The sequence below is a fragment of the Periplaneta americana genome, chromosome 15 (genome assembly GCF_040183065.1).
Source record: "Periplaneta americana isolate PAMFEO1 chromosome 15, P.americana_PAMFEO1_priV1, whole genome shotgun sequence".
Taxonomy (NCBI): domain Eukaryota; kingdom Metazoa; phylum Arthropoda; class Insecta; order Blattodea; family Blattidae; genus Periplaneta; species Periplaneta americana.
The window spans coordinates 15514144-15534533 of NC_091131.1; the positions used below are offsets into that span (position 1 = coordinate 15514144).

At 38.2% G+C, this 20390-nt stretch overlaps 1 protein-coding gene across 1 annotated transcript in view; it reads left to right on the top strand.

Annotated features, from left to right (window-relative positions):
- LOC138714674 (inter-alpha-trypsin inhibitor heavy chain H3-like) overlaps positions 1 to 20390 on the top strand; it is a 57062-nt gene that overhangs the window by 10553 nt on the left and 26119 nt on the right. The window contains exons 3-6 of the mRNA XM_069846736.1: positions 10795 to 10982; positions 14728 to 14838; positions 17471 to 17609; positions 20273 to 20372. Of these exons, the coding sequence (XP_069702837.1) occupies positions 10795 to 10982; positions 14728 to 14838; positions 17471 to 17609; positions 20273 to 20372 (538 nt within the window). The remainder of the gene's footprint in view (positions 1 to 10794; positions 10983 to 14727; positions 14839 to 17470; positions 17610 to 20272; positions 20373 to 20390) is intronic.

Consider the following 20390-nt stretch of genomic DNA (forward strand, 5'->3'; position numbering starts at 1 on the left):
TCAAACCGTACCGAGTGACAGCTGTACAACAATTGAAAGAGCCCGATAGAGATAAACGTGTAAATTTCTGCCGCTGGTTGTTGGACGTGGTTGCAGTTGCATCCGCAGTATCACCCATGAGGAATTGACACGTGTTTTCATGAACCTGTTAAAACGTGCACAGAAGTGTCTAGATGCAGATGGAGGGCACTTGTAACATTTATTATGAAGGTAAATTTGAAGTTTGTTTCAAATCATTAGTACCTATCAATGTCATAACACGGACCGGTTTTATCTGCCCAAACCTGTACTAGGATTTTAGGCTTTATTAAATAGTAAGTTGGCAAGACAGTCGTTCATTTCACTAATGTAAGAATTCTTGGTGGTCTTGGGGTAACAGTGCTGGCTTTGTATCGGAGGTTTGCGTAATACGCATAGTTACAGAATTATAGCAGTTTTTAATCACAGAATGTTTCTGTGAACAGAGGATACAGTTCTGACATTTTTAGTTGTACTGTTGTTGTTTAGTCATCTATCCAAAGACAGGTTGAAACCCCGTAACTTCATAAGTTTAGTGACACCAATAAATAAGGCATCACTCATGAAGAAACAAAAGCCAGGAGATAATGGGGTAGGGCAGGGTGCGATTTAAGATTTCCTATGGGGTGGGGATAGAATTCTAGATAGAGAATACCATACATGCAATTATTATTATCCTCATTTGTTACAGCTCAACGCTTGGTCGCACTGAGTTGCTTGTCTTGCATCTTGATCATAATAATAATTATATCCATGAGCAGGCTTAAGATAAGATGTGTAATTCCTAAGTTATTGATTGTTGTCAGTTTGGCGGTGATGATAATACATCAATATTATTTTCTTTGCTTACTTTATACTTTATAAAGTGTAATCATATTAAAACAATAAAATCATATTTTGTGATCATAGGCGGAGAGAGAACCGTTTCCTTGGGGGGACAAAGCAAAACCATAGAATTCCGATATAACGAGATTATGGGGGACATCATTTATCTCCTCCCCCGTTACAGCTTACTTTTTTTTTCCCCTCTTGTACAGAGGAGGGATCTGAAGGCTTATAATGCAGCCTGAGGCTTTTTGTGCTTACCACTCCTATTCTGTGAATGATTGGGTAGCCGAATGGCCGCGCTGTTGTACAAGTACAGCACGCCGCACCGTGAACTTAACCCGGGTTATTGTATGGATGGTGATATGGGAATTAATGATGGCGAAATGAGTCCGAGATCCAACACCGAAAATTACCCAACAATTCTGCTTCAATTGTTTGAGGAAAAACCTCGGAACTTTCCCCAACCAGGATTTGAACCTGAGCCCGCTCGTTTCATGGCCAGACGTGCTAACCATCACTCCACAGCGATGGACCAATTTTACATTTACTCTATCTGTTTATTTAAAAAAAGCAAGATGTGTCATATGAAATGTAAATTCTAATTATTTTGCTTAATCTCGTCTTTAAGTTTACACATTATACCGGGATCACTTTTCTTTTTTCTGTATTGTTGTGCAGTATGTTATTCATATATCTCCAAGTGGCAGCCTGAACAGCTGCAAACTTCTAACACATCAGCACAAAAAAAAACAACATTACAGTGCTTCCATTCCTCAAATGAGGTATAGAAATTCTTAAACATTCAGAAATTTAAAATAAATATTATAGTCCAGACACATTATGTGAAGACATTAATTCGTTAATTTAAGCACAGAAACTTAATCATAAACAAAAGGAAGAAACAACTTTTGAATTCAATATTTTATAACGTTAATAGAAAAAAAAAAAAGAGTTCGACCACGTTTGGTGGGGCACTACCCCCCCCCCCATGTCCTCCCATAACTCCGCCTATGTTTGTGAGGGAGGATTCAAGTTATCCCTGGCAGGGATATTAATATGAATTTATGAGAGGGGGATAACGTTCCAACAGGGGGAAATCCCCCCCATTAATTCGCACCCTGGAGGGTCATCAATATTATTAATAGGGTTAGAATTTTGTTGAAATTGCATCTTTTTTCTAGTAAGCCAGAAACATAGCTGCTTTAGTATTTATATGTTATGTGATAAACTGAGTGTTTTAACACACATTTGTTAGGGCATTTTTTTTTTTTTTTGCATTTGTTGCCTCTTACAAGTCATAAGAGCATCTTTTGTTTTATTCTCGGACATTTTTTTAGGTATTTTAATTTAATTTCGGCCATAAATCCCCATTATTAATATAAAATAATGCTTATTTCCTTTGATATTTTGTCTACATATTTTATCCATTAATACCCATTATTTTTTTGCTTGGTTATCTAACGACGCTGTATTAACTACGAGGTTATTTAGCTCGATGGAATTGGTGATAGCGATATGATATTTGGCGAGATGAGGCCGAGGATTCGCCATAGATTACCTGACATTTGTCTTACAGTTGGGGAAAAACCTCGAAAAAAAAAACCCCAACCAGATAACCAGCCCAAGCGAGAATCGAACCCGCGACCAGCGCAACTTCGGGTTGGCAGGAAAGCGCCTTAAACGATCAAGCTAAGGAGGTGGCTAATACCCATTATTTTGTATAACATTTTAATCCTTTTTCTACACAAATATTGCCCTTTTAACGTAGTACACTCCAACCACCCCTTCAATATAGACTCCTTTATACTTGCTAATTCCAGATAAGAATGGCGTTCTGGTGGACTACATGGAAACTACATCAGGTAAAATAATTAATTAAAGTGTACCACTTACAATTAGAAAAATATATGTAAAATTAAATAAACTTAAATATTGGTACTAGAATTTAATTTAATTACTGGTCTAAATATTAAGTAGTACAAAACCGCTTTTCCTACTAAGCCAATTGTGTACGAACAATTTTTAGGGCATTTTTAAGGGCATTTTTGAAAGATTTTTAGGTCATGAATGCATTGTTTTTAGGACATTTTTTCATGATTTATAGGTCATCAAAATCCTAGCCCTAATTATTAATATACCGGTATTTTAATCTTGAAATCAGGGTGGGCCAATTGCCCCCTTCCAATCTCTTTAAATAACGCCTGCAACTACTCTATATGAAACCTCAACTGTTGAATCGTTTGATTATCGCTGATGTGCAAACTGGTCTCGTTGGATGTTAGATAAGGAGATTTCCCTGACCATATCGACTCTTGCTCGGGTAGGGAACGGTTTCTGCGAATGACGAAGTGTCGCTGTTCCTGCCTTCCTGCTCAGGCCAAGTTCAACGTCACGTCACGGCACAGCCGCCAGCTCCAGATTCTTGGGAACCGGTTGCAGCAGCCTGAACTCCGCTAATGATGCGATCTCTGCGTGCTGACGTCCCTCATTAGACACTAAAGTGTTGTGTATCCCTCGCGATTCAGTTGACTGCCGTGTCTTGGGTCTGTTTTGACTATTAATTACAACTGCACATCTGAGTCCGCTTCCTTACACGACTGCAATTCCGTAACCTAGCAACGAGACCCTGATGAAACAACGGTGAATTATTGTAAGAGAACAGGAAGTTACCTCTGAAATTCTGCATACGATTTGATATCAATAATGTTAAAATAGTACATTATGCAACGAGCTATAATGGTAGTAATTAAGACGCGAGTATATTTATGAAACGAGCGCAAGCGAGTTTCATAATTTTCATACGAGCGTCTTAATTACCATTATAGGCAAGTTTCATACGACTTTTTATGCTCGACCATATTTTTAATTTGAAATTATTCATAAGTATTCATGTTATTCTTATCTGACTGGGGAGTGGAAGTGACCTTGTGCAATATCTCGTAAATTGTGGGATGTGCGCAGACGCGAAAGTATTGATTTTTTCCGAGGAACAAATGTAATTGACCTTGATATAATCTAGAGAGTAAAATGAACATTAATCTTGATATAACCTGGAAATTGATTTAGACATTGAAAAACGAGATGACAAATTGAATTTATTTGAATATTATTCACAATTAACGCTAATTATTATAGTAACAGAACATAACCTTCTGCGACAGTATTGGATTTCCAGCCTCCGTGACGTTTCGCTAGTTGTCTTTCGATTGCATATCCGAGAATAATCGATACTTGCGCTTTCATATTGCTACAATGGTGCTTTCTGATTGGTGGAAAACCTGAACTTTAATGAATAGGTGTACTTTAATGAGGTCCATTAAAGGGCTGCTACCAGGTGTATAATTACTACATTTCGGCATGGTCGAGCATAAAAGAATAAACGAAGTTTAAATTAAAAGAAAACAAGGCCCGGGTTCAAATCCTGGTTGGGACAAGTTACGTAGTTGAGGTTTTTTTTCCGGGGTTTCCCTCAACCCATTAAGAGCACAATGGTAGATAACTTTCAGCGCTGGACGCTGGACTCATTTCGCTGGCATTATCATCTTCATTTCACTCAGATCCTACATAATCATGGTGATTTAAGACGGCGCTTATTCCGTCGGATCCCGGCCACTTAGTCACTCGTAATGAGTGCACCTCTGCACATTAATATTGTGAATTTTATTTCCACTCAACGATAGGATTTTATTCTTCCAACAATAATTCCTTTCTACAATTCACCTTAAACGCTTTCGTCAACAATTGGATTTTCACTCAACACAGTATTCGTTATAGTACTCAACTGACGGCAATGACAATTTACTTGGACTATTACGAACAACAATGAACTGTTAATCTTAACTAATATTCACAAAGCACTATTTACAAATCAGAACTGTCAGTTCTCAGTTCTTCTAGCTCAGTCACTCGAGTTCACAGTATCTCGAACCACAGACCTTCAGAGACAGTTCACTGTACTCGAACTCAGGTCCCTCCAACTGCGGTCCACTGCACTCGAACTCAGGTCCCTCCAACTGCGGTCCACCGCACTCGAACTCAGGCCTTCGGATGCTGACATAGTCGCGGACGCACACTCGAGTCGAACTCCGGTACACAAGACTGGCTTGCTTGCTTGCTCTGGCTTACTCACTGAATGGCTGAATAAACTGAAAAACTCCTCGCGTTCACTGGCGTTTCTTCTTTTATAGCGAAATCATAGTTGCGAGAAATTTCTACAGGTGTGCAGAGAATTATCTGGATATCTCCACTTCGACGGACTTCTGGAAGAGTCGGGAGGATCCGTTCCCCATTCACTGCCTAAGTAGCAGCTGCGCGCGCAGCCTCCCCTCGCGTGTAGGCCCTTTCCCCACTTCTCTCCGCCGCGCGCTGTCCCTCCGTGCTCCGCGCGATCTGCTCTCTTGCGGAACGCTGGTCGTGAGTTCGAATCTCACATCGCTGTCACAATATATTGGACATTGTGCTACGGTCACATATCTGTGACGCAGTGCATGAGGGTTTGCCACTAGAGTGAACCTAAGAGGTGGAACTTAAACTGAGAGGATTCAATCCGGTATCGGAATGGGAATCAGGTGTGGCTTAGTGGATAGAGCGTCAGCACGTAGAGCTGAAAACCCGGGTTCAAATCCCGGTGCCGGAGAGAATTTTTCTCCGTTCCACCCATCCTTCATCATTATCATGGCAGTTGATAAAAGCGTCGTAAAATAACCAATTAAAAAGTATACGGAGGTAGCTTGATGATCCTTGTTATACATGGTGTTCGAAACCGGATTTCGCTACCTATCGTAGCTCCCCAAAATCATCACGATGCTCGATGGGCACCGTTCCATACATTGGTGAAATGTTGTATCGCGAGTCCAGACATCGTGCTTTAGATCACGACGCTACGGCGCGGGACTCATGATTATATAAGAAATTATTTACATTTTTCGTTGCAATGTAGTGTAAGATTTTCTTTCGCCTACCTGTAGGCCTGCCTATGTACAGTAGTGGCAAAAAAAAACCGGACCGATCCTTGTAGTTGATACAAAAGAATCCTGTGCTGTGTATTGTGTTAAACTGTGGTAATTTCAATATGGATGGTGAAGCCAGAGGTATGTACTGCTATTTAATGTAAACATATGCAGTTATCTTTGCCGAATGTAATATTGATGCCTGATGAAAATAAAACTCTCAAAGTTCTTTCGTCTGTAAGTTTGAGGCACTGAAGGAAACAAAAGACGGTAAGAATCGAACAAATGCAATAAATTTCATTGTTACAACTAATTATACAAGATGGATGTGTTTTGTAACTAGTAAAATTTTAATCTATGACTCTGAAATCAGTTACAAGGGTCGGTCCGGTTTTTTTTTTTGCCACTACTGTACACATTAAGGCTTGACGGTCACGAACTCTAAACCGTTTGTCATGCTTCAATGAATTTCAACAGAAGCAATTAGTGTTGAAGTATGAAAAACAGTACAGCATATCGATGGCTAAGAAGTCATGCATCGTATATGCAAATTTTAAGATGAAATAAAAAGTTGTTTCAAAAATTAATTTTTTTTCATAATAGACAACCTTTTGATATATATGGTTATGCTTCACAAGATCATCCAGTCGAGGTCAAAATATTAGTCAACAGTCCAATTTTGTAAACTTAATAACCCCAAATTGCATAATATAGAGTGTCAGTTGGAAGGCCGGAGGGAAAAAGACCTTTGGGGAGGCCGAGATGTAGATGGGAGGATAATATTAAAAAGGATTTGAGGAAGGTGGAATATGATGGTAGAGACTGGATTAATCTTGCTCAGGATAGGGCTTATGTGAAAGCGACAATGAACCTCTGGGTTCTCTAAAAGAATTAATAATAATAATAATAATAATAATAATAATAATAATAATAATAGACATTTATTAACTTGCCTATTTAATTTCGGTTTTAATGTCTTAAATGTAAAATAATTGTATAATTATTTAAACTTATATAGTTTCAATATCTTAAACATTGTTGCGTCATTTTTGGAGGGAATCCTAAGGTGTACCATAACTACAGCAACTTTAAGTTAATTTAAATTCGTTAAATATTATTTATATAAATAAGGGGTTCGCCAAACTCAGATCTTTGTGAAAGAGATTCACCAAGTCGAAGTTCGGGAACCATTGTTACTTTTTCCACCTAAGTCACATATTTCGTTAATTTGATGTTACATCCTTTTTCTGGGGAGGTCTTCAATTGTATTTCAGCTTCAGCATGCTTCTATAAGTGTTTTGGCAACAAGAGTAAACAACTTTATGCTTAGGAATTGTGTGAACTGATAAGTAAAATTTAGAAACACATTATATCAGTTATTATTATTATTATTATTATTATTATTATTATTATTATTATTACAAATGGCTTTTAAGGAACCCGCACGTTCATTGCCGCCCTCACATAAGCCCGCCATTGGTCCCTACCTAATCCATCATATCCCACCTCCCTCAAATCCATTTTAATATTATCTTCCCATCTACGTCTCGGCCTCCCTAAAGGTCTTTTTCCCTCCGACCTCCCAACTAACACTCTATATGCATTTCTGGATTCGCCCATACGTGCTACATGCCCTGCCCATCTCAAACGTCTGGATTTAATGTTCCTAATTATGTCAGGTGAAGAATACAATGCGTGCAGTTCTGTGTTGTGTAACTTTCTCCATTCTCCTGTAACTTCATCCCTCTTAGCCCCAAATATTTTCCTAAGAACCTTATTCTCAAACACCCTTAATCTCTGTTCCTCTCTCAAAGTGAGAGTCCAAGTCTCACAGCCATACAGAACAACCGGTATTATAACTGTTTTATAAATTCTAACTTTCAGACTTGTTGTTAGCAGACTAGATGAATAATAATAACAGACATTTTCCATATTTATTCTGCGTTTAATTTCCTCCCGAGTGTCATTTATATTTGTTACTGTTGCTCCAAGATATTTGAATTTTTGCACCTCTTCGAAGGATGAATCTCCAATTTTTATACGATGAAAGAGTAATGGAACGGAGAAAAATTCTCTCCGGCGCCGGGATTTGAACCCGGGTTTTCAGCTACGTGCTGATGCTTTATCCACTAAACCACACCGGATACAACCCCGACGTCGGACAGAATTGTCTCTGATTGAGTTCCAACTCTTGGGTTCCCTCTAGTGGCCGCCCTCTGCACTACGTCATAGATGTCTATGAACATAGGACCGAAGTCCACACATGTGCTGAGGTGCACTCGTTATGAGTAACTAGTTGGCCGGGATCCGACGGAATAAGCGCCGTCTTAAATCACTTCGTGATTTACGCATATCATATATTATTTCAATGTACCAAAGTACATATGATATTTCCATGCAGATATTCTGCGTCATCATACGATGAAAGAGTAATGGAACGGAGAAAAATTCTCTCCGTCGCCGGGATTTGAACCCGGGTTTTTATGATGACGCAGAATATCTGCATGGAAATATCATATGTACTTCGGTACATTGAAATAATATCCAATTTTTATATTTCAGTTTCATACAATATTCTGGTTACGAGACATAATCATATAGGGGAACATAGGGCAGGACGGGGTAGTTAATGTTTGAATGCTTTTATTTGGTATAAAATAATGTAAATGTATGGGTTTTATGATATATGTGCTTTTATTACACTGTAACCAAGTAAAAAAAATATGCACTTCGAGTGAAATCCGGTCATTATAACCTTAAAATAAATTAGTTCTTCGAAATGTGTGTTTTGCACCGTTCTGCCCCACGTATGGGGCAAAATGGGGTATCTATTTTTTGTAATAATTAAATGGCAAAAGTGACAAAAATTATATACTGAAAGTGTGAATACTACGACATTCTACAAGTTTACTTGAGAAAAAGTCATTCGCAAAATACGCAAATGTGCGTGGCATCCTCGTCTTCACTGTCTACTCCTGTGCAACAATTGTGAGCCCATTTCAGACATGATACGCATCTAAACCAACCTTCTTCTGACAAACAACAGAACGAACAACCCATTACAGGAGGTGAAATTTAATTAAATATGACGTGGGGCAGGACGTACTGCCCTGTTATGCCCCACCCCGTTTTGCCCCGCAGTCACAATTTCTAAGTTATGAGGTATTGGCAGGTAAAATAACGCACGAAATTTAAGAAAGTTTCCGAATTAAAAGCCAGGTAAGCACTCTATAATATGGCATTAAAACAGATTATCTAAATAAATCTCATTTCTACTTACGTGTGACAAGAGAACATGTTAGAGTTGCAAATGAATGATACAATATGATGCAGCAACCGAATAACATACAACAGATGCAAGGAATGGCAGTAAGTGTTGTGTGATGATATATTTAAATGAGTTGACGAAGTTTTAAAAAAAATTCGGTAGATTGCACTACTTGTTGGGAAGATAGAGGCTATATCCCGTCCTGCCCCCTTTCCCATCCTGCCCCATATGCCCCTACTTTGTCTTTCCGGGATTTACTTCCAAACCTATCTCTTTACTTGCGTCAAGTAAAATTCCCGTGTTCTCCCTAATCGTTTGTGGATTTTCTCCTAACATATTCACGTCGTCCGCATAGACAAGCAGCTGATGTATTATTATTATTATTATTATTATTATTATTATTATTACTATTATTATTACTACTACTACTACTATTACTACTACTACTACTACTACTACTACTACTACTACTACTACTACTACTACTACTACTATTAAATTTATTAATGAATAATGACAGTCAAGTTCATGCTGAAGATTAATTGATGTTAGCATTATCTTGTCTCAAAGGGCTGAATTGGCATACTGTGTGACTGTAATTAATTGTAAGGGGAACACGTCAAATCGGCCCTTATGAGGGAGTACTGACTTTATTGATAAACCATTTACTTATTACTTACTTACTTACAAATGGCTTTTAAGGAACCCGAAGGTTCATTGCCGCCCTCACATAAGCTCGCCATCGGTCCCTATCCTGTGCAAGATTAATCCAATCCCTAGCATCATATCCCACCTCCCTCAAATCCATTTTAATATTATCCTCCCATCTACGTCTCGGCCTCCCCAAAGGTCTTTTTCCCTCCGGTCTCCCAACTAACTCTCTATATGCATTTCTGGATTTTCCCATACGTGCTACATGCTCTGCCCATCTCAAACGTCTGGATTTAATGTTCCTAATTATGTCAGGTGAAGAATACAATGCGTGCAGTTCTGCGTTATGTAACTTTCTCCATTCTCCTGTAACTTCATCTCGCTTAGCCCCAAATATTTTCCTAAGCACCTTATTCTCAAATACCCTTAACCTATGTTCCTCTCTCAGAGTGAGAGTCCAAGTTTCACAACCATACAGAATAACCGGTAATATAACTGTTCATTTGCTTATTACTATTTTATATATTATTATAATGTACCGAAATACATATGATATTTCCATGCAGATATTCTGCGTCATCATACGATGAAAGAGTAATGGAACGGAGAAAAATTCTCTCCGGCGCCAGGATTTGAACCCGGCTCTACGTGCTGACGCTTTATCCACTAAGCCACACCGGATTCCACCCCGGCGTCGGAAGAATCGTCTCAGTTTTAAGTTCCAACTCTTGGTTTCCCTCTGGTGGCCGCCCTCTGCACTACGTCATAGATATCTATGAACCTAGGACCGAAGTCCACACATGTGCTGAGGTGCACTCGTAATGAGTGACTAGTTGGCCGGGATCCGACGGAATAAGCGCCGTCTTAAATCACGAAGTGATCCGGTGTGGCTTAGTGGATAAAGCGTCAGCACGTAGAGCTGAAAACCCGGGTTCAAATCCCGGCGCCGGAGAGAATTTTTCTCCGTTCCATTACTCTTTCATCGTATTATTACTATTATGTAATATATAGGAATATGTAATCATGAAACAGAAAGTGAGTATGAAAATTCATGGACATGTGCTGTATGTATAATTGCAGGTCAGCAATCCAGAGTGCAGCGAGAAGTGCGCCATGGTGGTGCATGCGCTGTCAGTGCGGTCGGACATCAAGTACCGGTACGCGAGGACGGTGGTGTACAGCAAGATGGGCAACCCTGCCAACAGCTCCAACCAGGCCACGTTCAGCGTCACCCTGCCCGACACGGCCTTCATCACCGGCTTCTTCCTGTGAGTCTGTAGCACTAGTGCTAACAGTTATTACTGTGTTTACTCGAATATAATGCGCCATCTAATCTAATGCGCACCTCAATTTTTAAGGCTTGAAAAAAAAATTACTGGCAGATGTACAGCAGCGTGCAAATTAATCCGAACACGACATATTTTTACATTTTCTGTCATTGTTGGCCTCACAGCTGCTCATACAGCTTTAATTGACATCTGTAGTACGTGTAATTCCATTGTTGAAGGTCTGTCATTATTTTTTTTTATAATATGTGGCATTTTGCCTGTCGTTTTGTACTTATAAGCATTTCAGTTGTGTTGAACACTTAATACCGGTACTGCAATCCTGTGTACATTCTGTCGTCTTCACAAATGGATACAACTCCACGAAAACGGTCTAAAATTATAACATTAGCACAGAATTCTTCTATGACACAGAGGCAAATTGCTGCAGAATGTCACATCGGTTTGGCTACTGTTAATTCGATCATAAAACGATACAGGGAGACTGGATCCATCACACCCCAGAAAAAAAGGAAACTGTGGCCGGAAAAGGAAGACTTCACCTGCAGATGATCGTTTAATTGTCAGGAAAAGTAAATTAAATCCTAGACTAACTGCTGTCGACTTAACCCGCGAGTTAATGGCTACCACTGGGGCGAATATTCACGTCATAACAGTGCGGCGTAGGCTTTTGGAAGCTGGACGAAGGGCTCATAAGCCTATTAAGAAGCAACTGCGAACCCCTGTTATGTGCAAAAAACGCTTAATGTGGGCAAAATTACATCAACACTGGACAGTGAATGACTGGAAGAATGTACTTTTTTCCGATGAGTCTCATTTCGAGGTCCACGGCCACCGTGTTTCGTACGTACGGAAAGGATCCGAAAAAGTAACAGCAGCTCATCTCCAACAAGCACCCAAATACCCCCCTAAAGTAATGTTTTGGGGTTGTTTTACACATGAAGGGCCTGGAGCATTAATACCTATCAAGGGAATGATGAATTCTGACAAATATATTCACTTATTGGAAACCAGAATCGTACCCCAGCTGCAAAAATCATTTCCGGATGGCAGAGGTGTGTTCCAACAAGACCTGGCACCATGCCATACGTCTCGAAAAACTACAGAATTCTTCAACAAGAAGAATATTCAGGTACTCCCCTGGCCAGGCAACTCACCCGACATCAACCCCATTGAGAACTTGTGGTCAATTTGCAAAAGAAGAATGCAAAAAATGGGTTGTTCTACAAAGGAGAAGATGATTTCTGCCCTCATTGGTGTATGGTTTCGCGATGAAGAAATGAAGAATATTTGTGGGAAATTAGTGGAATCCATGCCAAATCGTCTCAGAGCTGTTATTAGGAACAAGGGAGGCCACATAGATTACTGAGGTATATCTTAGATCCTTTTTTTTTTATCCCGTTTGATTGTTTTTGCATAAGTAATTAAGTTGTTCGGATTAATTTGCACGCCACTGTAACGTTTACAGTGCTCCTACACTATAACATCGTGACTAATAATAACACGATTGAAATAAATGTGGTCTCGTTCGATCAGGTATACGACTACGATGTGAGCATAGCCTTGAGTTGGCACCACGCATATGCGAGGGGCGGGTGGTGGCCCACGGCGAAGGCGGCTATTTTGGGCTTCAGCGAAAATTTCCGGTCTGTATATATCGCTACTCAGATGTGCTAGCAGATGTATTGACGTAAAACCCACGGCTATGTCCCTGACGTAGTCATACCCCGATTTTCTTACTTTATAACTTTCGTTTTGTTACACTACCTATAATAACAATTGCTGCACGTCTGCCATTATTGCCGATAATCAGCGAATGCGAATGTTCTCTCATCATTCGCTAGTGATTCGTACGTTGTTTCAAAGAGCAAAGGTTCTCATTGTCATTCGTTCGTTGTTTGTTCGTTACGTGTGAAAATAATTGGCTGCAACATCGCTTGTTTGAATCTTTTATGCAGCGGCCAATGTTATTAAATGAGTATTCGTACACTAGGCTGCAGCGTGCAAAAATAATAACAAATATTCACGTCAATAACCTAAAAAACAAGAATAAATACCAGAATAATACATTCCATGTTGACTGTAAGAATACAAAATATATAGGAAATCGTTCTGGTTTTATATTAATTGTTGTAGAAATAAAATTAACGCTTTCGTCGCTACATACAAGTTACATGCAGCCAGAATACTGCAATGTCACAGCTACACGGCATGCTTATACAGTACATGGCCAACTATGTTTATTTTCTTAGACCATGGTGTGTTCCATTTGTTTTTCTGGAGAAAATGTCGACTGTTCACCCGATGTTCCCATCTCACTTAAAGTATTATTATTATTATTATTATTATTATTATTATTATTATTATTATTATTATTATTATTCATTTCGTTGTTGATATCGAGATAATGTAGGATAAATGTTATGTAGATTTGATTTGTTTTCATTATACAGGATGTTTTATAATTGTAGGTACAAACTGCAGGGTGAGTAGAGGACAATAAAACAAAACAAAGTCCACTGCTTTGGAGTAATGGTTAGTATGTTTAATCGTGAAACGAGCTGACCCGGATTCAAATTCCGGTTGGGACAAGTTACCTGGTTAAAGTTTCTTCCGAGGTTTTCCCTCAACCCATTAAGAGCAAATGCTTGGTAACTTTCGGCACTGGACCCTGGGTTTATTTCGCTGCCATTATCACCTTCTCACTCAGACGTTAGATAATCATAGCAGTTGATAAAGCGTAGTAAAATAAACCAAATAAAGAAGACAAAAGTACTAATACACTTATGTCCGGAAACCAACTGTTTCTCTGAAATCTATGGAGTTTTATTATGACTTGTCAGTACACAACATCCGATATGCAATGGAGGAAGCGAGTCTTATAGCTTGTGCTCAATATGTCTATCGTTCATGATAGAGCAGACATCAGCACGCTTCTTCATTGAAAATCGTACACGTTCGAATATCCCTGTCATGTCTCTAATGATTTGACAGCCATTCACAATGCATTCCCGGAGTTTGTTAACATTATCAACAGTGCTGGAATAATATTTCAAATATCCCAAAACAAAAATCCCAGAGGATTCAAGTCTGGGGACCTGGGTGGCCATGATGTTAAGTCATTAAAGATACACCTGTTGTGGAAGCCTGCGTAAGAACTCTCCAACGCACAAATGAAAGTGAGTTGTTGCTATTCCGTCATGCATGTCCCATAGCAGCTGCCTTTCCAAAAGAGGCACATCATCTAAAAGGTCGCATAGCTTATGTTGAAAAAAAAAATTGAGGTACGCACGACCATTAAATCTGCCGAGTAAGAAATCAGATTACAAATACAAGATAATATATCTCAGAAACGGTTGATTTCGGGATTTACATAATATGTAATATATCCATAGGAAGGTTATTCAAAATTTGTATTGCCATATTACGCACTTCTTTTTGATAGCACGATAGACTTGCCGATGGTGTATGAAAGTCATTTTTCATGCGTATTTATGATACGAACTGTTGAATTAGTTACAAAGTTTTCACTATTATATACAAAAAAAGTTTATTACTGAAAAAATATACTTTTTGTTTTGTATTATTTCCTATAGTCACCCCTGCAGTTTGTGCCTATAATTATGAAACTCCCTGTATAGGTCCCTAATGACGGTGTGCTCTGAAGCCTATCTTAATGCTACATGTCGTACTATATTATTAACATATGCTTCATTATTATTTCTAGAGAAATGGATGGGAAGAAGTACGAGGCATACATCAAGAAAAAGGAGCAGGCAGAGAAAGAGTACCAGGATGCTCTGGAAGCTGGAAACACAGCAGCACATGTGGGAACCAGGTCTGTATTCACAATAATAATATTGATATGATCACCTCAGCGCACTGGTTCGAGTCCTCATGGAGAAAGAAATTTTCTTATGACATTTCGGCCAGTGTATGGGACCGGTGCCCACCCAGCATCGTGATGTACTTGGGGAGCTACGATAGGTAGCGAAATCTGGTTGCGATTGCCAGCTATAACGGCTGGGGGGATCATCGTGCTAATCACACGATACCTCCAATCTGGTTGGATGATCGTCCACCTCTGTTTCGGCATGTGGATGTGAGGTCAGCAGCCGGCTGGTCGGTCTAGGCCCTTTACGAGCTGTAGCGCCACGGATTATTATTATTATTATTATTATTATTATTATTATTATTATTATTATTATTATTATTATTATTATCACTTCAACAAGCATATTAAAAAAATATATTTGAGCTGTATTAGGAATACACTAGCAAGTAAAATATGTCACCAGTTTCGGAAATGAAACTACAGTTGTGTTGGTTTGTTTCGGTTTGCAAATGGAGAATATGGGTCTATAGTAAGAGAAGTAATGAATGAAAGGCATATGATATTTTTTCTCCTTATATGAAGTGATATTTCGACTTTAGTACTAGCTCACAACAAATTTTTCACTACTGTTCACTCAAATGCATCGTACGTGTCTTTTGCCACTTCATTATTGCAGAACTCGCGATTACAAATCAAAAGAGTGGTCGCACAGGTCTGTAACTGTTATCGATGCCGAGATATTACGGAGAGAGGTCTCATGGCACAGCTAATTTTATAAGCAACTTCGATGCCCTCATGCCCGCAGCGAGGATTAATTCAGTTAGTAGTGATAAAGTAAGTTGTACTGTGTATTATAGCTTATATTTTAAGTTTCTAAATACTGTAGCGTTAAATAGATTTTCAGTTCTAAATAATCTTCTTTTTGCATGTTAGAATTATCCGGGATTTTGCATACGTGAGATTCGAAATGCAGGTTTCTACTGCACATTTATTTTGTTTCGTTGTTCTGAGTTACAATTTTACAAGTACAATATAGGTGAAATTAATTCTTGGATGGAAGTAATGGGCGATGATATGAGCAATACGTGGTGAAAGTATCGAGTCCTTCCTAATGTCTCACGAAGATTATATCCATTACTACAACGTCTTTGTCTATACAGGATTCTCCGAGATTTTTGGTTCTCTACCCAACTGTAAGTAAATAATTAAAGCAGCTTTTACATTTTCCGTGCAAATCTGTGTTTCAGTGGCTGACCATGATAATATCTTTGAAAAATATTGGAGTGCAAGAGGTCAAATGACTTTATTGTCAAACGCCTGGCATTAGAAAACAACAACATTTTCCGTGCAGTAAACTTTTCAAATACTGTACTTTTTTAAACATCCGAAAGACTGTACGACCCCCTCAACAACACTCGAAGGGCGTATTCTACATAAGAAGAATAGGGCTTAATTGAGATTCGGAGGGGTAGAAGCACTTAGCGAGAAAAATGCTAAGAGAGGACATACAGTTTTAAGTACTTTTAAGTGCCAGTACTGAAAAATAGGTGAAATTCAATATTTTTTTTCTCAGCAATGAATAAATATGTAACCTTGAAATTTTATGTACTACTTTTGCAGTTGTATGGTATTTTCAGATTTAGTGAAATTATTACCATTATGGATTATCAGAAGTAGCCTACAAAATGACACCCATAACTTAAGTTTATTAAAAAACGGTTTTCCTGGCAACTCAAACAATTTTCAAGATATTGCAGTAAAAATTTTCGTGGAATTGTATTTTATACTTGTAAACAAACCTACCTACAATTATTTTATTTTTTTGTTATATATTTTTGACCTAATAAAATAAAAAAAAAACTTCAAAATATAAATTAAAATAAAAACATTTATACAGAAGATATTTAAAATATTCTAGGTCATTGATAATATCTTTGAGAAATATTGGAGTGCAAGAGGCCAAATGACTTTATTGTCAAACGCCTGGCATTAGAAAACAACAACAACATATTCTAGGTCATATTATGCATATGATATTCAGGAATAAATATAAAAATAATCATTCAGAAATACTGATATTTGTGGAAATTATCAGGGAAACGGCATTTCAATGTACAAAATGCAGCTGCCATTTTGAGTTGCTAATTATCCGTAAAGGTAATAGTTGTACTAAATCTGAAAATAGTATACAATTGCAGAAATGGCGTATTTTCAGCATATGAAATTTCAAGGTTACAGTTTTATTCATTGTTGAGAAAAAAATATTGAATTTCACCAACTTTTTAGTAATTAAAAGTGTGTGTTCCCCCTTAAATCCAGCCCTGCATGTATTTTTCAAGGAGGCATTCTTAGGTATAGGAGAGAGAGATTGTTTAGTTAGGCCGATCAGCGACATAGTGTATTTACTACTTAAGATATACGTATTACTGAAGGGAAATTATTGGTTAAATCATAAGCAGTTTAAAGCAAAACAGAGATTTTTTACGTGTAGGCTTACCTGGAATCCGGGCATGGAATTTCTGAGTCACCTTCTGAATTCATATCTATTCCAAATGTATTAATCACTGTTTGAAATAGGTCTATAGGTCTCGTCCTTGACGTGGATAAATAACGATGAATGTATTGCTGGTTGCAGCACAAGAGATTCCAATGTGTTCGTGGTATCCGTGAACGTAGCTGCAAGGAGCAAAGTGACCTTCAACTTGACGTACGAAGAACTTCTGCGGCGTCGTCTGTCAGCCTACCATCACACCGTCACACTCACGCCAGGCCAGGTAATGAACCCAGTCCTTCAGGCTCAGCACGGTGCATGCTAGAGCCCTGCACTGTAGCAGAAACGATATCCAAATGATACTTTGTTTCAGTGTAGGTTCTGTGTAACATGTCTGGTGTGATAGTTGCTACTGCTTTCACAATATGATCACGTAAGTCACCTTGGTGGAATACATAATGTCCTTGACGTAGCCCCAAACAAAAAAATCAAACGGAGTGATATCCGGAGAACGAGGAGGCCATATATTATACTGCCGCGTCCAATCCAACGGTTCGGAAAAATGTTTTACGCACAATGATGCTCCAGTGAGACGGTGTTCCATTTTGTTGAAAGAATATGATGGGCTGTTTGTGTGCAGTCCGTGAAAATATTTATTCTTGTCGCATGTCTAGTTACTGTGGTGCTGTTACAATACACTGAATGGAAAAGAAAGATCCAATTATTGTGCATTAGACCACACTACACATTTAGTTTAGGGCTGTCTCAAATATGCTCAATGACTATACAGGAATTTTGATAGCTCCATATTCGGACATTGTGCTGGTTAACTTTCGCAGACAAATGGAAAGTTGCTTATTCAGAAAACGAAATATGACTAAAAAATATCTTGATTTTCGTTAATGCACTCTAGGATCTCAAATTCAAATTGATTTCTTGAACAGTTTGTACCTAATATGGATAATTCTTATGTTGTGTAATGTTCGCATCAACAGACAACAATGACCAGTGCCATCTACATCAGTGACGAGAATATTTGAGTTTAACTTCCCAATGAAAACAATAAAAATTTCCCTGCACTTTTGGTCTTCCTTTCATAGGCAATCAAAGTAAGGGAAGTTCGATAAGGCCACTCTGTATGTACATTAAATTTACTTTTGTTTGTGTGTGTCCTTTTATGTTGTATGTAGCAAAATTCTGTTCACTGTCGTCTGTTGAAGAAACAGAGATTGAAATAAGCGCAGTCTTAGAAAAACGTTTTGTCGCACAGATATTTCATAAGCCCCAGAAAAGAGGCAGTGGGCATGATCATAGACGAGCAACCTGGTTCACAAGAGTAGGACTGATTGAGGTAATAAAATTAGTTTTGTTTCGTTGTATGTCTGATCATGCGCACTGTCTCCTTTCTGCGACAAAACTTTTATCTAAGACTGTACGTACTTGGAGCGAGTTTCTGGGTATTTGCACTGTTTTATAACTAGGGCTAGGATTTTGATGACCTATAAATCATGAAAAAATGTCCTAAAAACAATGCATTTATTACTAAAAATCTTTCAAAAATGCCCTTAAAAATGCCTTAAAAATTGATCATACATTCTAAAATTAGCTTAGTAGGAAAAGAAGTTTTGTGCTACTTAATATTTAGACTAGTAATTAAATTAAATTCTGGTACCAACATTTAAGTTTATTTAATTTTACATAATTTTTTCTAAGTGGTACACTTTAATTAATTATTTTACCTGATGTAGTTTCCATGTAGTCCACCACAAGGGCACTCTTATACGGAACTAGCAGGTATAGAGGAGTCTATATTGAAGGGATGGTTGGACTGATCCATTACATGTACGTTAAAATGACAATATTTGTGTAGAAAAACGATTAAAATATTATACAAAATAATGGGTATTAGCCACCGACATAGCTCGGTCGGTTAAGGCGCTTGCCTGCCGATCCGGAGTTGCGCTCGGGCGCGAGTTCGATTCCTGATTGGGCTGATTATCTGGTTGGATTTTTTCCGAGGTTTTTCCCAACCATAAGGCAAATGTCAGGTAATCTATGGCGAATCCTCGGCCTCATCTCGCCAAATATCATCTCGCTATCACCAATCTCGACGCTAAATAACTTGGTAGTTGATACAGCGTCGTTAAACAACCAAATAAAAAATAAAGGGTATTAATGGACGAAATATGTAGACAAAATATCAAAGGAAATAGACCTTATTTTATATTAATAATGGGGATTTGTGGCCAAAATTAAATGAAAATGCCTAAAAAATGTCTGAATAACACAAAAGGTACTCTTATGAGTTGAAACAGGCAAAAAATAAAAAAAAAATGCCCTAACAAATATGTCTTAAAACACTCAGTTTATCACATAACATATAAATACTAAAGCAGCTATGTTTCTGGCTTACTAGAAAAAAGATGCAATTTCATCAAAATCCTAGCCCTAATTATAACTATACACACATCCAATACTTTGAAGCTACTGTTGACTTCAACATCAGGGAAAGTAGGGAAATGGGAACTGGAAAACCTATCTGTTGAAACCATCACGGATGATGATGGAGTCGACATGTAGCTCTGTAACGTTCGATGTCTGCACATCCAAAACATTGGTTCCCAATTGGTGGTCCGTGGACCCAAGGGAGTAATATTATTTATGTTCAGAAATCGGCAGAGTCCTGTAGCTCTGTGTCATGTTAACTACATGAACAGGGAGTCCAGTCACTTATGAATGTCACTTATGAATGTTTGTTCAAAATCCTCACAAGAGTGAGTACGAAATGGATAGAAACAAATGACGACGACATGACAATTAGTTTTGACTGGATAGGCAATGGAATTCTAAGTAAAAAGTACATAAAAATAATGTAGTTTGTATGCAAGCAACCTCTTCACAAATCTAGTCATAAGTAATACTTTTTTTAAATTATGTTGTTTCCAGATCGTGCAAGATATGAGTGTCGATGTCTTCATACGTGAAATAAGGAACATCACATTTCTAAATGTAACAACGTCTGATGAATCTAGACTCTTGGAATCTGGTAAGTAGGAAGTCTCGC